At 45.2% G+C, this 13,810-nt stretch overlaps 1 protein-coding gene across 1 annotated transcript in view; it reads left to right on the top strand.

Annotated features, from left to right (window-relative positions):
- The window catches only part of FARP1 (FERM, ARH/RhoGEF and pleckstrin domain protein 1), a 290,345-nt gene that overhangs the window by 208,607 nt on the left and 67,928 nt on the right, over positions 1 to 13,810 (top strand). Inside the window, exons 6-8 of the mRNA XM_082675754.1 lie at positions 7,011 to 7,108; positions 11,705 to 11,819; positions 12,690 to 12,837. Coding sequence (XP_082531880.1) covers positions 7,011 to 7,108; positions 11,705 to 11,819; positions 12,690 to 12,837 — 361 coding nt within the window. The remainder of the gene's footprint in view (positions 1 to 7,010; positions 7,109 to 11,704; positions 11,820 to 12,689; positions 12,838 to 13,810) is intronic.

The following is a 13,810-nucleotide window of genomic DNA, read 5'->3' as shown; positions in this document are numbered from 1 at the left end:
CACAAGACAGTTTTGGGAAATGAATCTCTTCTGTGAAACCAAGATGTGAACTCAGTTTCTCTCTGTTGCTGCAGTGGGTGAATCGACATAAACTGTACGTCAGTTTCTTTGAAGGTGTGGCCAAGTGGGAGGAGTGTGGCCAAGCCCTGCCCCTGGTAACTGTGTGACCAGCTGGTTACCAAACGCCCCTGCACCTCTGTTAATTCCCGTGTCAACGCGACCGTAGTGCTTGCTTGGCCAGCGTGGTGTTGAGGATGAGTACTCGTATGCATAGAGTGCCCGGAACCCAGCAGGGATGCTATGAGTGACAGCCTCCATCATCCTCATCACCATCACCCGCATCTTCATCCCTGCTACTACCCATTTTATAATTGACAGCAAGACACGTGGTATTCCAAAAGAGAGCAGAGCCTGGTGGGAACATGCGAAGATAAAACGCCTCCCTTTCAGGACTACACTGCACTAGTCTGACCAGCCAGATTCCTGCCGCACATGCCTTTCCAGCTTCAGCTGTTCAAGATGAGGGCTGTCACATCTTTCTTGTCCCTCTGGGTTGAGAGCCCAGTATTTTGGGTGGTTGAGTTTGTTAAATGGTTCGTCATTTATCAAAGAGATGAAAACATTCGGTCAACAGTATTGATGGAGTATACGTGGTGTGCAAGCCTTGTTCCAGGAACGGGGAGCATAGTGGTGAAGAGACCGGCCTGACTTTCACGGGAACAGACACAATGATTAAATAAACAAGAAAAATATCAGATAATGCTAAGAGCCTTTAGGTAATGGGAGTAGATGATGTGATAGAAGGTGACGGGTGATGACTTTACAGTGCTTGGTCTGGGATGCTTGGGCTGAGAAAGCGACAAGGATCTGTCAGTCATTTTCAGAGGAAGAGCTCTCCAGGGAGAAGGCACAGTTAGGCAGTGCCCAAGGCAGAAACACGCTCCAGACGTTCAGTCACCTAAAAGAGGGCTCTCATGGCAGGAACATTGAGGGTGAAGTGCACTGAGGCGGGGCAGAGGCCCGATATACGTAGTGTTGAGAGACTGGTTGCCAGAGATACCGAGGGGAGGATGACAGGAAGAGATGGCAGTCACCCAGGCCAAGATGATGGCGGCAACGGAGGCGGTAGGAGTGGAAATGGAGAAAACACGTGAATTTGGAGCACGTGCTGGAGGCGGGGTCGATTTGAATTTGTGACGGGCTGTGGGTGGAGGCTGAGGGAAGGAGAAGGGATGCTTGAGATTTTGACTTAAGCAGCAACTAGATGGATGGGTGACGACTAGAATGCGAAGGGGTGGAGGGAAGTAGAGGACTGGGGAGGGTGGAGAGTCAAGGGTTTGGTTCTGCCAGCTCGTGTTTGAGGTCCCTGCTGGACATCCCGGGGTTGCGTCAGGAGGGGCACCAGGTACACGAACGTGCGATTCCAGAAAGAGAGGAAGGCAAAGACTCTTCCCATGGCTTCGCAGTGTTCTGAATGAGTCACCGTTGATAGTTTACCTCCACTTTCACCCCTCGAATGAAGCAGCTAAGTGGCCAGGAGCTGCAGAGGCCGTCAGCCTTCTGGGAACCACATGCCTCGGCTAGGGTGCTTCCCGTGGAGAAGGGGCAGCTGGGGCTGCCACCTGAGTTCCAAGCTGCCGACACCAGTAGCATCTTCGTGCCGTGTCCTTATCGGGGCTGCCGTGTCTCAGCTTCCGGGGCTGGTTTTCCCGTTGTTGAAAGTATGTTGCTCGAAGCTCAGAATATTGAAATGAATCTGAAGGCCAGTCCAGCCGTTGGTCAGCAGCGTGCCTTTTCCTCCCGCGTTTCACTGGGCCGTCATCCTGCTTAGGAAGTCGGCGGCGTGAAGTACCACTGCCCCCCAACCCCAGTCCTGTCTCCCCATTCTACTTTGCAATGAGTTTTGCACCTTTTCAGTTTTTGTGAATCATCATCTCTAGAGATGTGTGATTTTCTACCATTCTGGTCCTCGTTATAAAATTCCAGACAGCTTGTGAGCGTCAAGCCGTGTGTGTGCGCCTGGTATTTTGCCAGCTGTTCCGACCGATCTGATCAATTCCTCAAGTGACACAAGCTCAGCTTGGACGTAGCAGGTTTGGGGGTTTGTTGTCGCTGTTTTCTGGCTCCCAGTGTTAACTGACATTTTGGACATCTTTTCCGAGGAGAGAACTCCTTTGGCTCTGGGGTGATAAAATTGGTAGGAAGTTTAGAAGGTCCCCGTTGCTTTCCGCTTTGTCACAAGGTATGCCGGGAAGGCGACTTCCCAGATCCAAAGTGGTGTTCTCCCACACTCTCAAATTCCTGTTCAAGCAGAAATTTAAGGATGGGACCATTGAGATGCCAGGCAGTTTTCTATGGCAGATGGTGAAGGAGGGAGCCTTTGGGAGAAGCCCTATATGGACACTACTTCATAGGCGAAGGAGGCGCAGACACGAGTGAGACAGACAGAAACGGGCCCGCAGTTCAGCGACTTTAAGGGACTGGAGCTGCAGCTGATTCTTCGGGCCTCCAGGAATAGCTTTCGGCTTCCCATTTATATAGATCGAAGATTAAATTGCACTTTGCTGTTAAACAAGAAGCTGAATTCCTTTCTATTTATTGAACTACCCTCTCACTGGAGCTCTTGTCCTACTGACACCAGGGCTCAGGCATTTAGAAGGAGAAAAGTACTGACTCCCAGATGCAAGTTTAAAACCGCTTGGGGGAGGGGTCTTTGGAAAAGAAGTTAGCAGGCTTGCTTCTGGCAGAGCTCAGAATCACTTGGCTGTGCTGGTGAGGTCAGACGTACTCCACTACTCTCCGAGCATCGCATCTGACGTGGGATCCAGTTTCTACTTGGCTGTGTTCTTAAAGGTGCAGGGGACCTATCAGAATTTGCTGTTCTGCGGGGCCTGCTGCAGTGTTGCCCTTTGGCTGCCAGAGACGTCGTACTGTACACTGAATAAGGAAAGAAAGACGAAGAGCTCCCGGGTGAAATAAATTGAAACAGGCGTGTTTAAACCATGGCATCAAGATGGGTGTGATTTCCTCCCCTGTGGTCCCTGGAAGTGACAGCCCTCTGATTGGCCCTGCTGCTGTCATCGCCTCCCTCCTCACATCCCATCCTTCCTCCAAGGAGAGTTGATTCCGTTTTGAGCCCTTCATGTGAATTTGATTGGAGCTGCTTCAGTTTAGAATGCAAAAGGTGCTGCGGAATTTCTAAAGTTAGCCCTGCAGCCAGCGTGCGGGACTTACAGCTGTCTTTACGAGAAGATGAGACGGTACCCAGGAAGGTCCTTCTCAGATTACAAGGGCCTTAGCACAAGTCAGCGTAATCAGGGAGTGACAAAGTCCTCCTGCAGTTGGCAACGGGGCGCTCGTCCTCTGTCTAAATAGGTGAGCTCTCGGAACCCAGCGCCGTGTCGCCACCCACAGGAGACCCTCCTCAGAGGCCCCGAAGCCTGTCGCCGTGACCCTGAGTCTGTCCCTGGACACAGCATCCTGTGTTTGAACTGGTAGCTGTTACCATATTTGGAACATCATGCTTTTAAAACATACGTTCTTCCTACTTAGGTAAAAACTAACCACACAGATAAGAATTAGAGCCTGTCGTTCTATGTGTCGGCTTCAAGAAACAATAACCACTGCCTAATCCAGAGATACGGTTTGTGCCACATCTTCCCATATAAACCTATGTGCTGATGTTGTGGTTACTTTATATGCTCTGCCATTCTCTACTTTGACTTTCCAAGGAGAGAGACAGAGACAGAGAGAGAAAAGAAAGTGAATGAATGAATGAATAAACATTACATTGGGGGGGTGGATAAAGGTCAGCTGTTGTCAACTAGTGGATCTGTGGGTGTTTTTTTGTTTTGTTTTTTTTCTGGTTACAGAATGCCTCTGTAGTTCTTTAGTTCTTAATCATGGAATTTCCTAAACGACTTAAAGGGGATTCATTTTTCTTTTATTTAAAAAAAAAAATTGCTAACATATACTGAATGTTTTCATTCTGGTCACTATGCTTTCCATGTATTATCTCATTTAATTCTTAAGGCCACCTCTATGGTTAGTCGTGTTAAAAGCCCTTTCTTTGGGCTTCCCTGGTGGTGCAGTGGTTGAGAATCTGCCTGCTAATGCAGGGGACACGGGTTCGAGCTCTGGTCTGGGAGGATCCCACATGCCGCAGAGAAACTAGGCCCATGAGCCACAACTACTGAGCCTGCGCGTCTGGAGCCTGTGCTCTGCAACAAGAGAGGCCGCGATAGTGAGAGGCCCGCGCACCGCGATGAAGAGTGGCCCCCGCTTGCCACAACTAGAGAAAGCCCACGCACAGAAACGAAGACCCAACACAGCAAAAATTAATTAATTAATAAACTCCTACCCGCAACATCTTCTTAAAAAAAAAAAAGCCCTTTTTTTAAAAAACAAAAAGAACCCTTTGTTATTACAAAAGTAGCCAATGTACAGTGTAGAAAGTTAGAGTATACAGGTGAAGAAGACTAAGAAGATAAAACTACTGTGTTCTTGCTGCCCAGAGCTGAGTGTTGTTAACACATCAGTGAGAGAGCCTTTCTGATTTTTCCTGTGCATATACATGTACTGTTCATCTCATCTGGTACCCTGGCCGTACTCAAATGTCCCCCTTTGTTCCCCAGATGTCATTTATATCTGCCCATCTAACGTGAAATTCACTGTAGGACCACATTCCATCTGGTTGTTATGCCCTTTGGACCTCTTAATCTAGCAGAGTCCCTTTTTTTTTTTTCTCTTCGTGATACCATCTTGTTGAAGAAACTGAACCGGTCATACTATAAAATAGCCTACCCGGGACTTCCCTGGTGGCACAGTGGTTGAGAGTCCACCTGCCGACGCAGGGGACACGGGTTCATGCCCCGGTCCGGGAAGATCCCACGTGCCGCGGGGCGGCTGGGCCCGTGAGCCATAGCCGCTGAGCCTGCGTGTCCGGAGCCTGTGCTCCGCAGCGGGAGAGGCCGCAACAGTGAGAGGCCCGCGTACCTCAAAAAAAAAAAACAAAAAAAAAGCTACCTGCTAAATTTGTCTGGTTGCCTCCTGTTTAGCTTATTCCTCTGTCTTCTGTATTTCCTGCCAACTAGACCTTAGTTCTAAGGGATACAAGTTGAACATTCTTGGCTAGAATCCCATCCTAAGTGATGTCGTGTGTTCCCTGTTTCATTAGCGATGCTGAGATTGATCACTGAGTTAAGGGTGGTGACATTCTGACCTTTCCATTGTGAAGGAAAGTCATATGACTTTGTATGCAAATGTCCAAACTCCTAAGTGGTTTTTATACTGATTAACAATCCTTGCCAAGTCAGTCGTTTCTTTAGAGGTGTGGGATGAGGGTTTTATAATTATGTTATTTTTGCTGTGTTATTTGTCGGTGTTCTTCTGTAACGTAGAACTTTGCCCCGTCTACTTAGATTGTCTGTATATCCTGAAATACCCTTCCTGCTGGAGAGGCAGATTACATGCCCAAGTTTTTGCCTTGGGTTACCAGTTTCCTAAAAAAGAATTTCTTGAATAGACTCCTCAAATGGTGATACATTCTACTTTTTCTGCTTTCTATTTTTATGACTATTATAATGGACTCATAAAGTTTTATTAGTTCCATGTGTTTCAGTTCACTTTAATCATTCTTTATTGCTACTCAAGTTGTCACAACTTTGGCCAGTGGCCGCCCCTTCAAGGTTTTTTTTTTTCCCCCTTTTAATATAACCCATTTATATTTGCAAGCTGCCTTGCTCTCTGGCATAACTAGATCTTCCAGGCTTGCTTTGTACCTTCCTCTGCCCCACACCTGGAACCTACCATTTCTGCAAGGTCCTACCTCTGTATCCTTCTCATGGGTAGTTGTGTGAGAGCCAGAATCTGGTTGCTAAGGGTTGCTGCCGAAGTCACGCTCCTTCTAGACAGTGGGCAAATCTAGCAAATATCTTTCTAAAAATCTGGGCTTCCCTGGTGGCGCAGTGGTTGAGAGTCCGCCTGCCGATGCAGGGGACGCGGGTTCGTGCCCCGGTCCAGGAAGATTCCATGTGCCGCGGAGCGGCTGTGCCCGTGAGCCATGGCCGCTGAGCCTGCGCGTCCGGAGCCTGTGCTCCGCAACGGGAGAGGCCATAACAGTGAGAGGCCCGCATACCGAAAGAAAAAAAAAAATCTATGCGTTCATATTGATATTCTCAAATCGATTTTAACATCGCACTGTTTTTACTTAATTTCTTTGATTTATACTTTTTTCTTCCACCAAACATGTTACTTGCTTTATTCTACTTCATAAAGAAAAGAATTTTTAAATAAATTGATTTTTAAAGATCTGGCAACTGAGGCTTGTGGAAGAAGCTGAGTGACTTATTACACCACAAAAAAAGACACTCTTGTGGGGCTTCCCTGGTGGCACAGTGGTTGGGAGTCCGCCTGCCGATGCATGGGACGCGGGTTCGTGCCCCGGTCCGGGAAGATCCCACATGCCGCGGAGTGGCTAGGCCCTTGAGCCATGGCCGCTGAGCCTGCGCATCCGGAGCCTGTGCTCCCGAAAAAAAGACACTCTTGTGTTTCCAGTTCCATTGGCAAGGCTCTTCCTAACCATGATAGCCTACTGTTATTGTCTGAGCCATACAGCCATTTTTTTTAGTATATTTGACTGATCTGTGAAAAAATTTTAAATGTGTGCTATACTCTGCAAAAATAGGGTGGTAAGTTATAGTCTTAATTACTTATGGCTGTATCTCTCCATATAAAATGAAATGCATTACTCATTGTGTGGAAAGATTGCAGCATATGTCTCCCGGTGCTTGAAGGGAGGTGTGAATAGTTACACTGCAGCCAGTAGCACCAGGAATTCATCCTTCCTGTGCAGACTTTCTTGTTCTTCAGCTTATATTTCTTTAGGTCCTCACTGTGTGGGCAAGTTGCCAGTGAGCAAAGTGAGGCTGACTTTGTTGCCAAACCTCCCCGCCCTCTTGCTTGACACCCATCTCTATGTGTCTGACGCCCGTCTCTCTTCGTATTCGCAGGTACCTGTTTGCTCTGCAGGTGAAGCAGGACCTGGCTCAAGGCAGGCTGACGTGTAGTGACACCAGCGCTGCCCTCTTGGTCTCACACATTGTGCAATGTAAGTTCCGTTGGTTTCCTTCAGAAATCATGTGGGAAATAACACAGTGATCTGCCTGGTGGGGAGAAAACTGACATCCACTGAAAGCAATAATGTCTTTGTCTTACACTGCTATTAGCATGAAACCCAAGGGGTGGAAAACAGTCCTCCTAACTTTGTGTATATGGACTCCCCCACCAAACGCTGACCCGGGAATTTTGTGTTCTGGTGTTTGTCTCCTCTTTCTAAGGACTACGCGTTTGTTGAAAACTCAGTTGACTCAAAGGAGAAGCTTGGATACACGGTGGCAAAGTAGACTAAACTCGTTCTGTCCTGTTCTTGCATTTAATATTCATCATCGAATATGGCCCATTAGCCTTCAGACATAAAACTGTCAAAGATTTCCCTTCTTGTATTCTGCTCGAGAGTTCAGTAAACCAAGACACATGAAACTGGACGGGACCCAAGTGATGCTTGAAGCTACATCTTTTAACTTTCTTCCTCTAGACAAAGGATAAGTTAGATTGTGCTCATTCGAAGGCTTCCTGACGACTCACCTGGGCATTTTTTTTGTCTTGGTCAAGGCAGAAGTTACTTGAAATGGAATATACACATTATGTTTCAGGAAGGAAATTATGTATATAGACGAAGGTCAACATCTAAAAGCACTAGTATAAAAAAAATTGTGCTAGCGTATCATTCTGAAATTTCCACTGTATACAGAGTAGTCCCATATAATCAGCCCCGTCCTGTCCAGATAACTGCCCAGTTAACAAGCGTTCCACAGGTTTGTAGGAAGGGTCACTCCCAGTAGTCAACAAATTACCTTAGTCCAAAATGATGAGGTGTTTCTAGAGACCATGCTTATCTTCTTTTTTGTGCAATGCCATTGTTGAATATCTGCCAGACTTAGTAGATGGATGTTTTCTTATTCATTTGAAAACATGATGTGAGAAAGAAAAGACAGGCCGAAAAGAAAAAAGTAGGTAAACTTTGTAAACTTTACTATGTTCCAGCTCTGTGTATATTATCTCATTTAATTCTTATAACAACCCTGTGAGCTCAGTACTGTTATCCCCATTTTAAAATGAGGAAGCTCTGACACAGAAAGTTACATAACTTTTGTCTTTCCCGTGTTTGGTCTTCTCTCTTCTTACAGTGACAGTGGACAGAGGAGGGCTTTGAATCAGGCAGACCTCGTTTCTGTTAGTTGGTTGTTCACCCTGGCAAGTTACTAACCCGCCAGCCTCTCTTTCCTTTGGAACAGGGGGATAATAGAATCTGTTTCATAACAGATGAAATGATAGCATCAATATTCAGCATATGTTAGGTGTGCGATAAATATACCCTCCTTTCTTTATCCTCACTCACCTAGGGCCCTCCCTTTCCAAACAATGGGAAATTTCGACATAAAGCTTCCTTGCTGGAATAGCAACTTCAGCAAAGGTCTCTGACCCTGGGCCTTTGGTGAGAGAAGAGATTTAGTCGGCTATTCCTGATGCCATTCAGTCTTGTAGCCCCTTCCTCCTAAGGCCCTTCCTTTTTAAAGAAAGAGTGAATCTTCCTTTTTAAACATGCACACACGGGAAGTGGAGGGTCACGGGAATCCAGAAAACCATGTGCTTGGTCTGACGGACCCCTCACCCCCAGACACCAACAAGGGGCTCAAAATCCCCTGAGAATCTTGAGTTCTCCAAAGGAAATGAAATAGGTGGGTTCAGAAGTATCTCTGCTGTTTCTATACTCTGTGATGCGCAGTCGCGTGACACACTGTTTCTATAATCTCATACTTAAAAAGCCCCATTTCTGTATTTTTAAGCATTCCTGTACCTTCTGTCATGGAAGGAGGAATTTCACAGAGTCCTCTGTGAATAGTGTGTTCATTTAAATTATTGGTAGTTATTGACGTCCTCAGTAAGGTAGGAGAGGTCAGCTCATCTCCCTCCTGCAGAAGCGATGTTAATGCTGATGGAAAATTATCTCTAGTGAGCTATATTTTCATCTCCTCTGTATCTATACACGCAATCTGATTTTTAAAAAAATTTTCCTCCCTTTCATTTGAATTCATGGAGTCATCTTTCACATAGTCTAATTGTTTTCGTTGGTTCCTCTGTTACTGGCCTTAGGTATCCCCTGTATATATTTCAGACTTTTAATACTCTCTAGTTGATTATGAATAGACCAAGTGGGACAAGCTGGTGAAGAGAAGAATCAAACACTCTTTGGACCTGACGTAACAGAGGAGGCATGGTGGGGCTAGATTTCTGCAGGTTGTGTGTGCGTCCATTCTGAGGATTGTACCTGGCAGAACAAGTTTGTGCAAACACATCCTCATGAGACTTCTCACAGAATTTGGGGGACGGGGTGGTGGTCTTCTTATTTTTTTTGCCAAGAGTACACTGCTAAGGAATTTAGTATATACATCAGCTAATATGACACCTTTAATTAAAAATAGTCATATCTTGCACATTACAGTGCTCAGACTCTCCAGACATAAGGGGGTGCCTACTTCCATGTTTCCAAGAAGAGAGCATGTGGGAGAAAGTGGATGTCACAGTCGTGTTGCCCTTGCATTTTGGGAGTTGAAAAGCAAGTGACTCCGAGGAAAAGACAGTTTAGGCATATTGACCCTGATGCCAGAGGAAAAACTGGAATTCTTAGCTCGTTCATATTGAATTATGGAAAAGGCTCTGTTATAAAATCCATATATGTTAAGAAACCCAAACTTAAAACTCGTAAGAAATTTAGGATTTAGGTGAGTCCCCTCTCCCTCCCACCATACGCAGTCCGTCTTCATTATTTGCAGATGTCATGTTTGCAAATTCACCCGCTCTCTGAAATTTATTTGTAAGCCCAGAATCAACACTGTGAGTGCTTTCACGGTTACTCACAGACATGCGCAAGAAGGTAAAAAATTGGAGTCGCCCCTCCCTCACCTCCCCAGTGGAGGTCGGAGGAGGTGATGCTCTGCCTCCTGGTTTCAGCTGTCATACTGGAAACAAGTGTCCTTTTTGTGATCTCTTTGGAGCCACGCTTTTTGCATTTCTGTGCTTTTCGTTGATTTCCCTGTTTTAAATGGCCCCCAAGCATCGTTGCTGAAGTGCTGTGTAGTGTTCCTAAGTGCAGGAAGGTTTCGATGTGCCTCACGGAGAAAGTAAACACAGGTGTTTACGGGTGTAGATAAGCTGCTTTCAGACGTGCATTACAGTGCTGTTGGCCCTGGGTCCAGCGTTAACGAATCAGCAGGGTACATAAAGTAGGATGTCTTTCAACAGAAAACAAGGTTAGTTGGTGAAAATGTTTCCAGAGTCTCGCGGGAACCTAACCCTGTATTTCCCCTGGGAATGATGGTTTAGTCTTCACTAATTCGACGTGTGCGGGGACTTGATACAACAGCACTACTGTGAAGAATGAGATGAACTGTGCTTGCTTGAGGCCAGATAGGAGGAAGTGCAGAAAAGACAGTGTCACCATCGCCGTGGCAAACCAGTGAGGAGGATGGCAGTATGGCCACTCCTGCCCAGTTTCCTGTGATGGAGGGTGGCAGCTTTACTCAGGGAAGGTGAAATTTGTTGACAAAGTGCAACTAGGAAATGATGTTATTGATTTGCCACGGCAGTGAGAAGCTAGTGGGTGACTGATTCTTCCAGTGGCCCAGCTGGTGCCAAGCAAATATTCTCAGTGGCTGTGATTTATAGCAACATAGAGGCCACATCCTGCATGATTACTGGGGTGCATTGCCCAGTGTGACAAGCTGCTTCACGTGACAGAGTGAAAATTAGGCTTCATGGCAACGGTTTACTTACTTTTATTATAAACAGTTGGACTCTGGTCGTTTTATTAAGCTTGTTACACAGACTATATGATAAAGGCATGCTGCTACATCTGTATTAAATTGCTGTAAACTGAGCTGGAGCTAGTGTTAAGGTACAATTATTAATTTAAAGCGCTATCCTTTAGTTTTCCAGATTAGAGCAATTTGGGGACTTGAGAAAATTATGCATCCACTTCCTTGTAGACTAAAAATTTGTGAGAATTTGCGATCTGATCTGTCATTTCTGACAACACAACTACACAAAATTTAAGACACTTGAATTTATGTTTACCAAATTAGATTATGTACGTTTACCCCTAGTTATAATCGTCTTTACATGATAAAGCATTTGGGATTTGCACTAGTAATTGCTATACGTGTGTCTCCAAAGTTGATTTTGTCAAGCCCTGAAATTCTGGGGCTTATTTAGAAGTTAGAAGGCCTTCATCCACGTAACTGGAATGTACTGCCTGAAGTAGACGTGAACCCCTAGTTGGGGTGGGGAGGAGAGAGACAAACCAGGAACACGGATGGCTAGAGATGGATGATTCTGAAGTTTTCTTTCCAACTGGTAGAGATGAGAAAAAGCGAAATTGTCGTCTTACGTTGGCACGGTTGTTAAATATGCCCTTCCAGCCACCGCTTCTCACATCTGGCCCTTAGGATACCTACCGGCTGGGATTGCCTTGTGTCGTCTGCTAGTTTTTCTGGTTTGCTACTTGGGGAACAGTCCACTGGGAGTACAACAAATTGTGAAGTATTAATCATATGTGGCTGGTTTTTCTTTCTCTCTTTCTCTGTAGCTGAGATTGGGGATTTTGATGAAGCATCGGACAGAGAGCATTTAGCAAAAAATAAGTACATACCTCAGCAAGATGCACTAGAAGACAAAATTGTGGAATTTCACCATAACCACATGTAAGTCTCCTTCGTTGCTTCCTACTTGCTTTGAGCTCCTTCTCTCTGTCCTTCGACATACGTGGATACACACACACACACACACACACACACACACACACACACACACACGTGACTTATTGGGAGGAAATGTACAAAGGGTGAGGGAGGAGAGCACAGAGGCTCAGTGAGTGTTGTTTCTTATCCTGGACTATTGGTAACACAGGTTACCCACTCAAGACCAGACCTCTGGGCTCCTTGCTTGCTTTCCTGTGAGACCAGAGTAACACTGGAATTTAGGACACCCCGTGCTTTGGAGTAAAAGGAAGAGTATAAGACCAAGTAGCAGGAAATCAGGAAGAGGACATGATAACTAGGGACAGTATAAGAATATTGTGAAAATGGAGAACCTTTGTGCCATGTCCATTCTGGTTTTCTGTTTTGATCAATAAAATATTTTCAAAGCCTTCTCTGCTCCTTTTGTTTTCGTTGTTGTCTTTCAAGGAAGGCACTTGAGTCTTGGTGATAGTGGCCTTGACAGTGTTGAACTTTGCAAGTTTAGGGCTATTGTAAGTGACTGGAAACTTGTTTCAACATGGTCGTGTTTTGCTTTTATATGACCTTAAAGGAAACTCTTTGAGATTCCAAAAAACTGGCCGAGTTTGAGATAGACTTTTGGGGGTTTTGTGTTACACAAGCAATAGAGCTTTTGTTCCAGTTGCTCAACTTCGGATTATAATGAATGGGAGGCCGGGTGTCATCCGATCGGGTAGCCCCATTGTTGGTGATGAAATGCCTTTTTCTTTCCGAAGAGAAGATGCTTAATCTTGAATTCATAGACACGGAGAATTCAAATCTCCTGGCCTTTCTCCTGAATTTTTGTTTTGTCAGTGGACAAACACCCGCAGAATCGGATTTCCAGCTCCTGGAGATTGCCCGCAGGCTGGAGATGTACGGCGTCCGATTGCACCCAGCTAAGGACCGGGAAGGCACTAAGATCAACCTGGCTGTGGCCAACACGGGGATTCTAGTGTTTCAGGTAAGAGCGTTTAGAACCAGCTCGGTTCCCTTGGTGTTGCAGAGATAAGAGTTGGCCCTTCAACTCTGATTCCAAGTTGGGTGGTCCAGGCTAAGACCTCTGAGAGTTATTTTTAGGTGAACAGGGAAAAACAAACCTCATCTCAGGGTTTCCTGTTTCTGTCCGGACCCTCAGACTTGCAGATTTCATTTCCTTTGCTTTGCTCTGGTTGGGGAATCCAAGACTGCAGGTTTGTTTGCAGGTATTGACTTTGTAGGATCATAGAAATCCCTCTCTCTCTGTTGACCTAACTTTGAACATAGTATAATGGAATCAAGATTTCAGATCCCCAATATAAACACCTTTTTCACACTTGCCCATGATAGTCATCTGATTTTTTTAACCTAATTTGGGTTTTTTTTTAACCTGATTTGGGTTTTACCTAAGTTAGCTTGTTTGTGGTTTCACATTTACCTAACTTAGAAGATGTAGCAGTTTTATAAATTCACAGAAGCTATGTCCGTGTCCTGCTGTAATTTTGCAGCTACGCACATACCGCTCCTGGACCCTTACCTGTGTCTTACATGAGGACATAGCACTCTGCGCTCTGAAGCGTGTGCACCCTTGATCACGCTGCCGCTGTACTGCCATTGATTGAGGCATCTCTTTTTCTTGACAATTTCATTGAAGTATCACTGACATGCAATTAAGTGCACACATTTAAAGCATGCTGTTCTTAAATACATATAAGTTCTTAAATATGTATATCCTGTGAAACCGTCAGTGAAATCAAGACAGTGAACATATTCATCACCCCAAAGGTTTCCTCAAGACTTTTTTCTTTTTTTGTATTGAAGTCGTTGGTTCACAATATAATATTAGTTTCAGGTACATGACATAGTGATTGAATAGTTTATAGGTTATACTCCATTTAAAGTTGTTATAAAATATTGCCTAGTAATAAACTATAATGGAAAAGAATTTTTTAAAGACT

This window comes from Grampus griseus (assembly GCF_964374135.1).
Source record: "Grampus griseus genome assembly, chromosome: 18".
Taxonomy (NCBI): domain Eukaryota; kingdom Metazoa; phylum Chordata; class Mammalia; order Artiodactyla; family Delphinidae; genus Grampus; species Grampus griseus.
Note: the sequence above shows the minus strand (reverse complement) of the source record. Positions and strands in the feature narration are given on the sequence as shown.